The 16,052-nt window shown below is 43.2% G+C and overlaps 1 protein-coding gene across 6 annotated transcripts in view; it reads right to left on the bottom strand.

Moving 5' to 3' along the window:
• Nucleotides 1-15,505, bottom strand: part of LOC307036606 (synaptosomal-associated protein 25) — a 34,609-nt gene extending 19,104 nt beyond the window's left edge. Inside the window, exons 1-3 of one of the 6 annotated variants that reach the window (XM_079677058.1) lie at nt 15,338-15,505; nt 12,409-15,103; nt 7,886-8,010 (exon numbers count right to left, since the gene is read on the bottom strand). In XM_079677058.1, coding sequence (XP_079533184.1) covers nt 7,886-7,957 — 72 coding nt within the window. In that variant the 5' untranslated portion in view covers nt 7,958-8,010; nt 12,409-15,103; nt 15,338-15,505. Of the gene's footprint in view, nt 1-1,863; nt 2,183-2,362; nt 2,941-7,885; nt 8,011-10,264; nt 10,531-11,047; nt 11,342-12,408; nt 15,104-15,337 lie in introns of those variants that run through there. The other 5 variants (XM_079677057.1, XM_079677059.1, XM_079677060.1 and 2 more) reach the window with 5 other exon arrangements.
• Nucleotides 15,506-16,052: the final 547 nt, after the last annotated feature.

The raw sequence follows: 16,052 nt of genomic DNA, 5'->3' as shown, positions 1-16,052 counted from the left end.
TTTTTGTAGCAGTCGTTAAGTACCTCAAGTCCTTTGATCTGTGACATGGCAGCCTCAGAGCTGCGAAGGAAGTCAGAGAGCTCTTGAAGTTCTACGCTGTCTTTGGAACTTGTCTTGGGCCATGCATCAAGTTTATCTCTGAAGGCCTTAGCAATGAGGAAAGGATTACCGTACTTCTCTTCTAGGATGGTCCACGTGGCATGATAGGCTGACTCTGTGCCTAGCAGGAAGTAGCTCTCTATGGCCTTCTTGGCGGGTCCACCCACATACTTTCTTAGATAGTATATATTTTCTTCAGCTGGGATATTTTTCCTGTCAACGAGTGTACGAAAAGAGACCTTCCAGTCATTGAACCTCAGTGGGTCACCACTGAACGTTGTAGGTTCAGGTACAGGTAGACGACTTGCACTGATGGACTCTGCAAGAGCTCTGACAAGAGCTGAAGTACTGTCTTCTTGTTTTTGTTGTGTCGCAGCTTGAGGTGGTGAGTGGTTTTGCAGTTCACTGTTTTTATGCTTAAGTTCTTCTTTCACAACCAGAGGAACATGTTGATGGAGCAGCTCGCTAATTTCTTCGTCTGAGCATGCATTCTGTTCATATACTTGATGTCTCGCCTTTGCAGCTTTTAGCTTCTTTACTGTTTCTAATTGCTCTAGTTGTCTGCGCTTGGCTTGTAACTCTCTTTGCCTCTCAGCATTTTCTGCCTCCTGTTTGGCTCTTAACTGAGCAGCTTCAGCAATCTGTTTGGCTCTTAACTGAGCAGCTTAAGCCTCCAGTATATCAAGTTCTTCAATCTGTTGTTCCTGCTCTAGCATTACTTCTAAAGTCGCTTCATTTGCAGCAATTTCAGCAGCGGCTTCTTGTCTTTTGATAGAAGAGAGGAATGAACTTCTTGATGTTGCTCTCGAGTTGCTACGAGAGTGAGTCGAGGACCTGGTAACATGAGAGCCATTACTTCTCTTAACAGAGGCAACAGATTTGCATACAGACTGTCTGGTTTTTACCAATTTCTTCTTCCTCATGACTTTTGTCCTTTCTTGTGTCTATTCGTTCTCTTGCAGTCTCAATGATTGTCTTTGGTGTCTTCTTTGCGACGTGTGTCATGGTCGGGAATGTCAATGAGCCTCAACTCTTCATAAGCAATATTTACATCATTGGAGGTCTTGCTTACCTTAGTGATGTATTCATGCAGCAGGTCATTAGAGCATTGACCACTTAGCGCTTGTTTGGCTTCCTTTGTGATATCTTTCCACCTTTTATAGCTCACACTGAAATGGTGCACAAGTCTTGTTACTTGCTCATCGTGCAGTTCTTGGCCCTTTTCCGTTAACTTCCGGACTCTTTGGCTCCTTTGTGGCTCTTGTGTGGAAAGGCTATCCATTTTCGGATCTTCAGTTGCCTGTGGTTGCTCGTTTTCTACTGCACTCACTTCATCACTCTTAGTGTAAGATTCAACATCTGACATTTTACTTGTTTACTGAAGTTTGATTTTAACTCTAATATTTAATTATCTTTAAAGCTAAGTAGTTAGCCAATTTAGATATTAGCTTTGAGTTATCTTAAGCTTATACACAGCTATTGAGCCTTATTTAAATGAAAATCACAAGTGATAATGATATAGGCAAACAACAAAACTTGGTACATTTCTTCAACACTTATCACTTGAAAGATGTTGTCCTTTAAATGTACTTTGTTACTTAGTCTGCAAATACTTACTGCAGATACCTTAATACACAAATCAATATTAACAACCTTTCACTTCCATTATAAAGGTAAGTAAATAGCATTAACACAGATTATATGAACAATGCAAATGTCCCATTTTCTTTGTAAGGCACTTTAAAGTCTCTTTGTTGCACCTACATTTACACTAAAACACCTGGACCTTCCAGAAGTAGTTGGATCTTGTGCTGCTGTGTAGATGGCTGCTACAGATGCACACGCTGCGACGGAGATGTCCCTTGCCGTCCATGGATTGCTGCCGTCTGGAGCCGTTTTACTCGTCTACTCATGCGGAACAGCCTACGAGTTCTCACTGTAGCTCCCTCCAGTAAATGACACGAGGCTGAGGTCTTGATTAAATAAGGGGTTTATTCTTGTGGGACCTATTCCAACCCGTGAGAACTGGGTTATAAGACAGAAAAATATAAAAGGTAAACAACAAATAAATATGTAATATATGCATATATCATCACTGTTAATGCCGCCAATTAAACAATAAATGGCGCACATATCACACACAGCAAGTAGCACAAGCTAACAATAGCATGTAGCACAAGCTAGCGCATAGCATACATACATACACACACAAACCTGCAGCTTAACCGCACACAATTACACAAACAACCAGCACGAAACGTACCTCGTAGGCTGCTAGTCACCTAGTGGGGCTGATAACTTTATATGCATTTTTCCTTTGGTTTCCCTAGTTTTCCTTTAATGTCTTGCGTTGCTCTGCCTTTGCAACTATTCAGTGCATCGATTAAACAGGTGTAACACAAAACACAGCAGATTAGTTCCGCCTCTAAATGTTGCACATAAAAGGGTAGGAACCAAAAATACAACGTGGGAACTAGTGATGGGCATTTCGAATCCCTTCGGGGACACAAGTCTTTTGATTCAATTCACTTTAAAGATTTGTTCACTGATTCGTTCACCGGTTCGCGAACGGTTTCTGGTGATTTGCACGTTCGCAAAAGATTCGTCTTTGTACTTAATTCGTTCAGTGAGTCTTCACTACTGCCGAAGTCCGTACAAGAAGTTTGCTGGCGTAAAATGTATGATATTAAAACACATTTTACACCTCACCTTGTTGCCCCATGAATTATGCTCTGGGAATAGGCTACATATTATTTAAGAAATATAGTCGGCCATTGTTAAATCTCATAAATGTGTGCCTGACTATACGATGTATTACAGCAGGCTAGCACGTTATACTTACGTACCATGTGGCCTAACTTTAATCCCAAAGCATTAAACTCCATTTGGCCAAGTTCAAAGTGAATAAAAAAATATATCGTCTACATCGGTGACGATTTATTCATATTCTATGTACCGATCTATGTTTGTTTACCTTTAGCTAGCGGCTAAGCTAGTGGGACGCTACGGAGCCAAGCTATCCGCCCTCTGAAGCTTTTAGGGCCGACAGGGGGAGGAGAATGTCCCGCTAACGCTGTGTGTGTGTGTGTGTTTCACATTAGCGGGACGCTATGGAGCTCAGGTATCCGCCCTCTGAAGCTTTTAGGGCCGACAGGGGGAGGAGAATACAACGCTGTGTGTATTTATCGCTAAGCTAGCGGCTAAGCTAGCTGGACGCTACGGTTCAGGTATCCGACCTCTGAGGCCTTTAATGGCGGACAGGTTGAGGAGGATGTGTGTGTGTGTGTGTGTGTGTGTGTGTGTGTGTGTGTGTGTGTGTGTGTGTCTGTGTGTGTGTGTGTGTGTGTGTAGAGCAGGTTAATGCAGGATTTTATATGTTTTACGAGACATAAGGGCATTTTTTTTAACGTCATATGTCAAACGCGTCATATTACGTCACATGGGGGAGCAACTTTCATGGACTCCTTCTCTGCCCAATCCGCGGGTATTAGTTGTTGGTTTGAGTGGTTGTGATATAGTGAGCTGGTATTTTTTCCGCAATTTTACATTGCATTTCACCATTTTTAATCATGGTGAGCTTGAGTTTCTGTCAGGACATCGAGTCCACAGTTTCCCTAACAGGAAAAGGACCGGAGCTAGCTTTCGTTCCTGGGTGCGTTGTGCAAGGTGCATCCACCTCCCTGCAGCACATACTCTCCACAGCTGAGGCCTATCAAGCAAAACGTTTATCAGGAAACCGTATTACATCTCTCTGCCCCCCTTCGTTCCTCTCTCTCTCCCCCCCTTCGCTCCTCTCTCTCTCCCCTCCGTACATAGCACCGTAAGACGGTTGCATTAGGTAACGCGAGATACGGCTGATACTTGCGCATTCGTTTCTGTTATGGATCAGTATCAACAGTCCTGCCAGTAACGTTACTATATTATCAATACTACTTTAGTTATATCCTGATATATGATAGCTAACTTTACAATGTTGTGATGTGACCGACGTTAGCCAACATTAACTGTAGCTAACGCCGGGCACTGACCAAGACAGCTGCCCTGTTCTCCACTGATTCTCCTCACACCACAGCTCCATTTCTCTCCGATGGCCATTATTCATTCTAATCCTTGGCTGCTCCTGGTCTCAATTGGCCGCCTAGCAGGCTCATAATTATAAGGTTGTGGTCCGCCATATGCATACGAATATACATTTTCAACCTCTTCTGTGTCAAAACTAGTATTGTGATCCATGTTTGTTACTACGTTAGACCGGCAACTCTCCCCCATGTGACATCACACGCTGGTCGTCTTTTTTTATTCGGAAATAAAAATGTCCTACACATTTATTCATTGGTGTCTCTAACCTGCAAGTTGCTCTTTAAGAAATTCAAAATACCGCATCCATAAGGACCTGCGTTTACATTGTAGGCTACTACCATAAGCAGAAATTCTCTCTCCAGTTGCATCACTACTTGCTGCGTGTCTGTGAGTGTGTGTGTTTGTACTCTGTAAATATCGTGCAGCCCTGGGGACTTCCCCAGCCAGGGTAATGATAAGGTGACAAACGGCTTGACCTGCTTGTGTGTGTGTGTGTGTGTGTGTGTGTGTGTGTGTGTGTGTGTGTGTGTGTGTGTGTGTGTGTGTGTGTGTGTGTGTGTGTGTGTGTGTGTGTGTGTGTGTGTGTGTGTGTGTGTGTGTGTGTGTGTGTGTGTGTGTGTGTGTGTGTGTAATTAGCACCTCCCCACAATGAGTACATGAGCTCATCAATTCCTGATGGTTCTTTGCAGATGGTGGCACTGGGAGACCAGTTGACTCTATGGTAACCAAGTGAGCCAGGTGTCCTTAAAGGGCCACTCCCCTAAGGCCAAGCACATCAGTAGAACTGTAACACCCGTTATACTGTTGTGTTTGTTGTGTGGGCTGAGACGTTAAAAGGTTTATATGTATGATGAAAGAAATATGTGTTACACATTTAAGTCAATTTATTCAATAGCTAGGGGAGGGGAAGAGAAGAGATAAACTATCGCTTTATAAATACTATCGCTTTACGTATATATGCACACACACACAATCTTGAATTGCACCGTTACTTTTATATACTGTCTCTTTACACACACAATAGTAACGTATCAAATCACTGCTGCCGGCAGGGACACCGCTCCTTGCATGGTCCTTGGAAAATGCGGCGGTGTTTTTCCACTCTAAACTTGTCCAGGGCTTTGTAGAAGTCAAACTGTTCAATGGGTGGTCCTTCAATGCAGATTCTCATCAGGACGTCAATATTTTCTGCTTTTAATCTTGCCCTGCCCTTGGTCTTTATGCAATTTTGAACGCTGAATCCACGTTCGCACGGCACCGTGCTCATTGGAATGACCGAGATTGCAACCAGGAGCTTTGTGGTTTCAGGTAGGAAGCCAGCATGTTGCGTAGCCATGATCTTCACCAACTCCTGGAAAGAATTTTTGCTGTAGTGTCGGCCACTCTGTGCTGCAGGTGTCCGTGTCAACGAAAGGTTCCCGTCTCAGCCAGCGGACGGCATGGATTGACTTGAGCTTCACGTCATCAGTGTCCAGGATGACCTGTGGCGTTTTCTCCTGGAGGCCAAGGGAAGCCAGGCTTCCCCTGTTTTTTCGGATTGTAGTTATAATTGTAATAAATAAATAAAAACACTTCGTTTAGTTTCGGAAATTCTTTGTTGTGTGTTGCTGCCGGCCCGTCTCTCCCCCATTCTCATTGAGTATTTTACAAAGAGTGAAACAGCACAGAGGCGGCTGGCTTCCCTTGCCTCACAATCCAATCAAATCGCATCAATTTAGTGGTGCAGTGACGCGTCCCAAAAAGCGGAAGTAAGCTGCACTCGGTTTCCCTCGACAAAATAGCAATGGCATTTTTCCACAGGATTTTGGAAAATAGCTCGAAAAAAGGTCAGTGGAAAACGAACCTGTTAGGTAATGGCACGTTTTGTTCAGTCGGATAATATCCACATGTCTACCCTACTTTTATAATTTTCGAATCATACATCTAATCGATAGAAGATAGATAGAGCCACTGCACCACTCTCACCACCGTTAGAAAGAAGCAAGCAACTGAAGCAAGTGCAATTATGGAGGGTGGAGATTTGGATTATTTAATCAAAAATAATTGGACTAAACTTCTGCTGCAGCAGCAACAACAAATACAATCTGATGACAGGCCAATGCCCAAACTGGAGCTGTGTACAGCGAGGAACAAAGGAACGAACCGGACGTAAAACGTTAAAGGTCTCCTGATTTAGTTTGTGAATGAATGTTTATTAGAGTTTCGGCTGGAGAGTGCGTGCGGACCTGTCGGTCAGATAACAGGCGTGTGTAAGTCCTGCATCTGTATGATACAAATGTGTGTAAAATGATACCGGGCGCTGTAATCACTCATCTGGTTACGTTATTACATTGACCACCACACCCCCCCCCCACCCCAAAAGAAAGGACGTATTATGCCACCAATGGCTGGGTTTTCCCTTTTTAAACGCGCCACGACCCCGTTTTCTCTTCCAGTCATCATCATCATCTGTACAGACGCCAGTTACGTCGTTCAGGCTGATGTTTTAATTTCGCAACTGTTCTTTAATGGTTTGTGTTACGGTAGCAGCATCGCATGCAGTAATCTTTGTGTTGCACAAGTAGTGGGTTTCTAAGTCACCGTCATTTATTAGGTTAACATATGTGCAAAGAAGCTTTTCCACCAAAATGTCCGTGGACTCGTCAGTCATGAGCCCCTTGAATGTCGAGTTATTTAACTTTGCAATTAAATCCTCCTTTAGCACATTGTTTATGGCGCACCGCATGTCTAGCACTATGTCGTTGTGAGTATACTGGGCGTTCTCTGAAACGCACAGTTCTGCCAAGGTTTCACATCCCTGCAGAATGCACAGTTCATTCAAGCTTTTGTATTTGTGTGTCGGCAACAGTTATTTTGCCAGGTAATACACGTTCCTCATGGCCGCAATTACCGCCTTTGATCTGGCACAGACCATTCGATTAACGGCAACTTGAACGTTGTTTTTTCGTAAATGCTGTGCCTCGAGCACTGCTTTGTGATCCACCCCCTTTATGTGCATCTCCATAGTCTTCAACCTGAAGTTGGACGTCCCCGCGGTGAACACGTTGTGCTTTTTTCCCCTTACACATTTGATCACTTTGTTTGTTATAGCACAACCACGGGAACTTAATTTCCCAGGTTCCGACAAACTTATTTTTGTTGTGGCTGACCGGTTTCTCTTCGCGGTTTACGGGTGTAGAAGTGACATTGTCGGATGGCGTTGGCTCTGGATGGGGTAGGAGGCTAGATGACGACAACTCCGGCTCCGGAGCACCTGCACGGGCGGGGGATGCTGGCGGAGAAAAGGATGGCGGCAACTCAGGCTCGGGCTGAGAGCCAACGGCAAGGCTCGCTGGTAGTACACTTTTTTCCATCAAAGGAACCGGCTTTGCTGCCATTTACTGCCACGGCGGCGAAAAAAATCCCACCAGCCTCCTTTGCCCCTCCAACAGAGGGATGTCATTTTCCTTTTTGTCATTTAAACGATAAAAATTGTCGATCTTCTCTCGGATAAATGTTCTTTTTTTTGGACGGCCTCGGCTCGAGTTGAGGGCGTTCCGAGCTGAAAAAGGGCGTTCAATGACGGCAAGACGGCCCCCTGGCGGAAACACTGTATCCAAATATATACCATAATGAATGGGACATTTTCTGTGATGTGAGTTTTTAATTTTTGACAACTCGTTGAAGGAAGCCTTTATTATGTGCAAGAAAAAAATACATTCCTCACCTCATCTGTGACCTGATTGGCTCTCCTGTGCAGCTCCTGCTGTTCTGTTAAGATCGGTGGGTCTGACGCCATGTTGGTTGTGTGTCTGTGTTACCAGAAAAGGCTGCAGCATCAGGTTTTGGCACCTGGAGAGCAGAGTAACACCATGTTCATTTATAATGACTGCCAACAGAATGGACCAGAGAGACGAGCTGACGGACAGACAAGGGTCCATGTACATAAAAACAGTGCCTTCAAATGTAATTCAATTGATTTAATCAGTATTATATATTTTTTGTATATGGCTGTTGACATTATCGCCTTAGTTATGGAGGGATACAAAGAGATATCCAAAACACCCTCTGCAAATACCTTTCACACAATCAAATTAAAACAATCATTTAAAAACTGGTTGTATTCAATGTCTATATTTCTGTCATGGAAATGTATGCAAATATATTTAATACGTTTATGGGGAATCACAAAATATGACTTCTTGAAAATTAAATAAAGATAATTTTACAAACTTGTGAGTGTTTTACATGAGAGAAATAATGTCATTTTTCTCATAGACTTCTATACATTCTGACTCCAGCTGAATATAAGATATTTTCATGACAACGTTATTTAAAAAAAACGGATTTCTTATTCCAATCAATAGTTGACTTTGATTTGGGAAAAATTTAAAATACTATTTATAATTAATAATTCTTCAAGGACATTTTATTTAACTGTTATGTAGGTCTTTTTTTTATATTTACCAAAACACATTTATGACGGAAATGGAGTCAATTCCAATTTGACTGTGTCTACAGTCACACTACAACAGGCTGTTTACTTAGAGTCCGGCCAATAAAGAGTTAAAGGCATATTGCTGTCAAAACTACAAAACCTATTCTGTATATAAGAGGAAGATCATCTCCCAACGTCAGCGTCCAACCAGAGGCCTGTACTACGAAGCTGGTTCAACCTAACCTGGATATGTTTAGAGTTAGCCGGTTGGTCTAATCCAAAACATACGCGCTCTCGCTAAGCGGTCCTAGATCCTACTACGCGGGTTATCAAGTGGATCGCTCAAGCCAGCCGTGCCGTATCTCAGAGAGACTATACTCTGTAAAGCAGGGTTCTTTCTTTGATGCTATTGTTTGCCATAAAACATCTTTGTTGCTTTTGTTGTACTTTATAAATGCGCGAGTGGGCATATAGTCTGTGCATTTGTGCGCGTTCACATGAAAGGGGTGGTATTTGGAGCATTCGACCAATCACGAAGAAGCGTACTGACAGCGCAGCGTCATACTTCCTGAATGAAAAGTGAACTTTAATATTCCTAAAATATGAAGAAGTTAAACTTTAAACATCCATGACTTAAACACTTTATCCAGGATAAAAGCCATATAGTTGCACCTGCAAGGTCAATACAGCTGGTAAAAGAAAAAGTGTTTGAATGCGTACATTAACAGGTTTAGGATATCACTCTGCCCCGTCTAAGACACGAGTGGATCTGACTTTAATTACATTTGTCTTGAGGGTTTCGTCAACTTAATGTGTTGCTTAAAATAATACTTCTGCACATGGGCGCGGGAAGGGGGGTGCTGAGGGCACTGCAGCACCCCCTAGCGGCAGGCAGGGGGTGCGGAGCTCCCCTGTCTGAATTATTATTTGACGGTTATTGCTGCTCCCGCTGTGCATAATCTGTGTAATATGTAGCCAATACATTCCACATTGTTGGTAAAATGATATTTTGGCCTGCCCCGAATGTTTTTTCTGTAGCCCCGGACAATTCTACCTCAATAATATAATACATTAACCGTGCTTTACGTGAACCTCATCAAGACACTAGAAAGGACGGCAGGACTGTAATTTCCCGTGTTCAGTGAATGCAACAGAGGCAAGACACCAGACCAATCAGAGAGTTGGATGGAAATAAAAGTGTGCTTGTGTCATTCAAGCTCGCGGCTCTGTGTGTGTGCGGAAATAGCGCATATAGTGTGTGTGAGAGAGGGGGAGAGAGAGAGGGAGCGGTGCCAGCAGCAGGGACCGTGTTGTTAGCATCTGGTTAGCTAGCTGCACTAACGGACATACGGAGCTGTTTGTTCCACAGCAAGCTGGAGGAGAGCTCTCCTCTCAGACTGAGAGGCTCAGGTGAGCTAAAGGACTCTCTGAGTGTTTAGATAGTTAACTTTAGTCTAAGTTATCTCAGTGGGTCTCAAACGGTTTGGTCAAAAATTATTCAAAAGATTATTTCCGCGGCACACCTTCATATGATCATTATAGTTACAAAAAAAATAAGAGAATAAAGGAAAAACAATTATGAAATACTATATGGCAGTAAAACAAGAATACAGTTTGAAAGGGGAGTGATTTGTAAAATATCCATAAAGAAAAAGAAAATCTGCTTACAGTTGTGTTTCATCTGGGTGTTGAGAGATGTTTCCATAGATCTCTTAATGTTGCTCTCAAAGTGCACCAGATTGATGCTTTTAACTTCAATATTTAAAAAAAACCTTCCCGGGGGAGCATCCCCCCGGACCCCCCTAGAGGAGGTGAGGTCCGCTCCCCACTCGTAAAAAATAGCACTTTACCCCTGCCTATATGCCGTGAGCTGATTATCGAGCCTTCATTGTAACAGTCGCGGGTTTACTGTGTGTTTGCGTGTGGGGAGTTTTTTTGTGCGTGCTCTACAGTGCCCGTAATAGTGTTCACTGGAGTCCAGCACCTCAGCACCCCCACTCAAAATACCTTCCCGCGCCTCTGCTTCTGCTTACAGTATGTGACACTGTGAGTGTTGCATGGGCAGATACGGCTCAGCTGACTCAGATAAGGAAATGATACATTATGATGTGATATGCCGTGGACTGTACTTAATGTTACTCTGATCCGGTTACTTATGTTGTGGCAGATATTTAATTAAGCTTTCTTAACGCTAATGTTATAATAGTCAGATTGCTCTGAAGGTGGGAGGTGATATTCTATTAATGTTCACGTTCACACAGTCGGTTAACCTATTTTGTCTTGTTGTAGTCCTCGCTGTTCGCGTCCGGATATCGCCATCGTAATCACAACCTCACACACTGGTACTGGATGTGCATCAACGTGTTCCTAAGAAGCCAAATATACCAAAAAATGTATGTAAACGACAGAAGAAAGCGATCGAAATGTGTATTTCAGTCGAAAGCCACGCACCCCACTGAAACGAGTTGATCGGGAAACAAGTTGATCGGGAAACAAGTTAATCCGGAACACCGGCCGTCTTTCATGCAACGGCAGCTTTTCTGTATTTCCTTTCTCCTGTAATATGACTTGATTGCTTTAAACTCCGCACACTGAGCTCTGATTGGTCAGCAGGCAGTGCTTTCACTGAGTTGAGCTCTTAGCCTGCAACCTAACCTGCTCCGGGGCAGGTTAGCCGCACAGCATAAGTTACCATGGAGATCTAGCCTTCTAAAAAGAGAACCAGCTTCGTAGGACCGGAAACCCAGAGTTTCCCCTGAAGTTAGCCGGCTAAGCGAAAATCCTGCTTCGTAGTATACCCCCCAGGTGTTTGGTCCCCACAATGCCATAACAACATTTCCCCTCCTTACTACACACACACACACACACACACACACACACACACACACACACACACACACACACACACACACACACACACTCAACCACACAGAGGCACTTATTTTCAGACATTGTGTTATCAAGCTTGAGCATCATAATTAGGCCTGACCACTAATCACCACCTGCTGGAATAAAGAAGAGGAAGGAGGGGCAACAGGGAAGAGAAGAGAAGAATAAAGACCCTGATGATTTTCTTTGGTGCAAACTGGAATCACACAAACAGCATAGAGACTAAATAGTGGATGGCATAATAATTGTTCAATATAAAAATAATAATACAATGCAACGAAACATCATGGAAAGTCTGACATGGAGCTGTCAGGCGAGGCGTGTTGTAGGTTTCTAAATGTCTCTCATCATTCTTTCCAATTTTCATGAAGAAATAATTAAAAAGTAAATAACGCAAAGCTGTACATTGAAATCACACCATGTTTCCTGTCAGGAAGCATGGAGGCACAAAGCCAACAGTCATGTTTGTGAGTAAACAATGAGCAGCTGGCGGTCTCGTGATGTCACCTGTAGACTTCACAAATATACGTTTAATGTATATTTGACACTTTAAACATCTGCATTTGGTTTATTATCATTTTTCCCTGCACATTTTTTTTAAAGTAATTGAACCATGCAGATGCTTAATTCAAATAACTCACTGTTCTGTTTGCACTCAGAGATACTGTTTTGTAGCTTTTAAAACCAGACATTTAATCATTCATTTATGCTGATCTCTGGTATTTAAACTAATCTTAAATTCAGTTAGCCTTTACTTAGCAGGACAGCTGCAGGGGGGGGGTATTCTGAACCACCAGACTCACCCTACTCATTCAAAGTTATTTTACATTTTGCTTGTCTATTAAACTGTAGTTAAGCAATTTGCCGCTTCTTTATAAATTCCACTTACAAATAAAAACGAACTACTTTGATCAAATCATCACCTTGTTTTGACTTAGAGTGAAGCTGAAGGCGGGTTCAGTAACTCCAATGACATCTTCATTTGTTTTTGTTTTTATTTTATGTCATTTAAATCTGCTCAGACAGAAAAATAAATGTATCAGCTCCCTACCTCTCATCGGCTCTTCCTCAGATCCTCTCTGAGTTTATGTTGCGCACTAAAGCAGATGGAAACCTGTTGCTCCTCCTGCTTCACACACGCACACACACACACACACGCACACACACACACACGCACACACACGCACGCACGCACACACACACGCACGCACACGCACACACACGAACACATCCTACATGTCGGCCCCGCCCGCCCCACATCTCATCTTTCCAAAACGAGTATTTTAGCTATGATAATAAATACAAATGATAATATTTGCTTTTTAAATCCACACTTGAATTCACACTTTTGTATCCCTCTATAGAAATACAGATGTCAGCTCTATGTTTTAGATATATAAAAAAAGCTATGACGTCACATTCAAATCATATTTTTTTAAATGATTGCTATTTTAATTAAAGTGGACCTATCATGCTATATTTCAAAAATATATTGTAGGGCCATACCTATACAAAACATGTCTGTGAAGTTTTCTTTCAAAATACCAAACAGATCACCCATTGTAGCCACGCCTCATACTGCTCAAACCTCTCTTTTGAAGCCCTGTTAGAGAAACGCAGATTTTGGGTCCTTAGCTTGAAAATAATAATAAGAGGAGGCGGAGCTAATGCCTGATCAGAATTCTACCTGAGATAAAGTTACATTCGGTTGTGATAAAACGCCATCCTGTTTAAACCACGTCAAGGGTTATTTCTGAAACAGTATGGAGCTCAAATGCTTTTTCTCTTGCTGGTTTATCACAAGGTGAGTTCCTTTTTTTATTTCCTGCTTTTGAAACACATGTGCTCTCCAGTACAGGTTAGCTCTGAGTGTTAGCGAGGCTTGCTAATGTAAATGTGACTGGATGTCTCCTCCCTCTGTGACGCTGCTTGGCACCATGCCAGCGCACCTGCTATTTAAGTGGAGGTGACAAATCTGCTCCCTCCTCCTCTGCTTCTCCGGTGTGGCTTCAGCCTGGCGTGGCCACGTAGATTGTTTGGCGTAGCAGCTCGCGCATCACGCTCTCTACCAGACAGGTAAAGCACCTTGCATTCTGTCATTTATTCATGGACACAAGCAACACCCGGCTTGACACTACTCTGTCTTAGCGCAGCTGACGCCCGGTGCTTTTGAGGAGGATTTGCTCCGCCGGAGGCTCCCTGGTCTTGCAGTGTTGCAACTATTGGTGAGTTGCCGTTGTCTGCCGTTTTCTCACCTTCAGCTTGGTTCCTCTGGGGTATTGATTGTTATTCAATAACACCCCCCCCCCCCCCCTGTATCCGCTCGTTGTACACCCGGGGACACATATTTATGTATAAAAGACACCACAGTGCATTTTTCATGATAGGTCCCCTTTAAATGACATAATGTATTTAACTTGAACTGAAACAGGGTGGTTTTTATCATCACCCTGAAAATCAAAGGATGATTATATGTTGACTGATTGGACCAGTTCAACTACTCTAAGCTTCCTTTTCTTAATGTTGAATTCTGATTTCCTCACGTATGATTGGTCTCACATTGTTATTGTCCCCTTTCTTGGCAGGAACAGGTGTTAAAGATCGTTATTACATTACATTACATTGCATTTAGCTGACGCTTTTATCCAAAGCGACTTACAATAAGTACATTCGACCAGGAAGATACAACCTTGAAGAAAACAGAATCATATAAGTACATCAGGTTTCATAGAGCTAAACGTTTCAAGTGCTACTCAACTGGCTTTAGATAAGCCAGTCCTTTATTAGTATATAAGTGCTTTGTTAGTAATTCTATCGCTCGAAGTGGAGTCGAAAGAGATGAGTTTTCAGTCTGCGCCGGAAGATGAGCAAGCTATCTGCTGTCCTGATGTCAATGGGGAGCTCATTCCACCATTTTAGAGCCAGGATAGCAAACCCACGTGTTTTTGCTGATGGTAACTTGGGTCCCCCTCGCAGTGCGGGTGCAGCGAGCTGTTTGGCCGATGCAGAGTGGAGTGCACGTGCTGGGTGTACGGTTTAACCATGTCCTGGATGTAGGAAGGGCCAGATCCATTCGCAGCATGGTACGCAAGTACCAGTGTCTTGAAGTGGATTCTAGTAGTTACAGGAAGCCAGTGAAGGGAGCGGAGGAGCGGCGTGGTGTGGGAACATTTAGGAAGGTTGAAGACCAGACGAGCCACTGCATTCTGGATGAGCTGCAGAGGTCGGATGGCACATGCAGGTAGACCAGCCAGGAGGGAGTTGCAGTAGTCTAGGTGTGAGATGACGAGAGCCTGGACCAGAACCTGCTTTGCTTTCTGGGACAGCTGGGGACGTATCCTCCTGATGTTGTAAAGCGTGTATCTGCAGCAGCGGGTTGTAGCAGCAATGTTTGCAGTGAAGGACAGTTGTTATCTAGGGTCACACCCAGATTCCTTGCAGTCTGAGTCGGGGAAACAACAGAGGTGCCGATGTTGATTGTTAGGTCAAGAGTGGGACAATCTTTTCCCGGAAGGAAAAGCAGTTCAGTCTTGTCAAGGTTGAGCTTGAGGTGATGAGCAGACATCCACTGAGAGATGTCAGCTAGGCAAGCAGAGATGCGTGCGACGACCTGGGTCTCTGAACGGGGAAAGGACAGAATTAGTTGGGTGTCGTCAGCGTAGCAGTGGTTATCTCAAAGGTGCCTATTTTCTCTAACCCAGCAGGAGGCTGTTCCAAAAAGCAGGTCAATTACAATATCTAGAACTGTAGTTTAAGGTCAAAAGGTTTCAAGAAATACATCAACTATATTAAAACCACCGCAAAGTCAACATCAATTTATGGTGTAATCCAATATACAAAATAAGATGGCACCTGTTGTCATGAGTCCATCTTTCTTTTCTAACCAGTCACTGCCTGGAGGCTCTTTTTCCGTCACATTGAAAGTAAAACATCAGAATTTCCCTTTTTGTTTGGAATAAAACAAAAAAAGTACCGTGCTGTTATTATGAGACACGATTGCATCACGTATTAAAAATAACAGATTTGTTTTAACCCTCCTATTGTCTTCGTCCCCCCCCCTCCCTTACTTTGGTGTTCGCGTTCAAATTTGACCGGTCACAAAACCATTAATCACAAAAACAATTAATCATCACCAAATGTCATTGAAAACCCTTTCAAACTGTACATATTGTATCAGACCACTGGTATACATGAAAAACTGCAGTCAATATACAAAGAACAGACGCTTAACATGTATTGCGTGTGAAAGGTGTGATCCACATGGGGGGATTGAGCACATAAGGGGGGGAACACATTTAGAGTATATGTGTGTGTGTGTGTGTGTGTGTGTGTGTGTGTGTGTGTGTGTGTGTGTGTGTGTGTGTGTGTGTGTGTGTGTGTGTGTGTGTGTGTGTGTGTGTGTGTGTGTGTGTGTGTGTGTGTGTGTGTGTGTGTGTGTGTGTGTGTGTGTGTGTGTGTGTGTGTGTTCTTCTGATCCGGATGGTTAATTCCTTTCTGCCGTTCATTTTTGACCGGGAACACCATGGGTGTTACAAAGTTGACTAAATCATCAAATATTCAATGAACG

The sequence above is a fragment of the Notothenia rossii genome (genome assembly GCF_949606895.1).
Source record: "Notothenia rossii genome assembly, chromosome: 4".
In the NCBI taxonomy this organism is placed as follows: Eukaryota; Metazoa; Chordata; class Actinopteri; order Perciformes; family Nototheniidae; genus Notothenia; species Notothenia rossii.
Note: the sequence above shows the minus strand (reverse complement) of the source record. Positions and strands in the feature narration are given on the sequence as shown.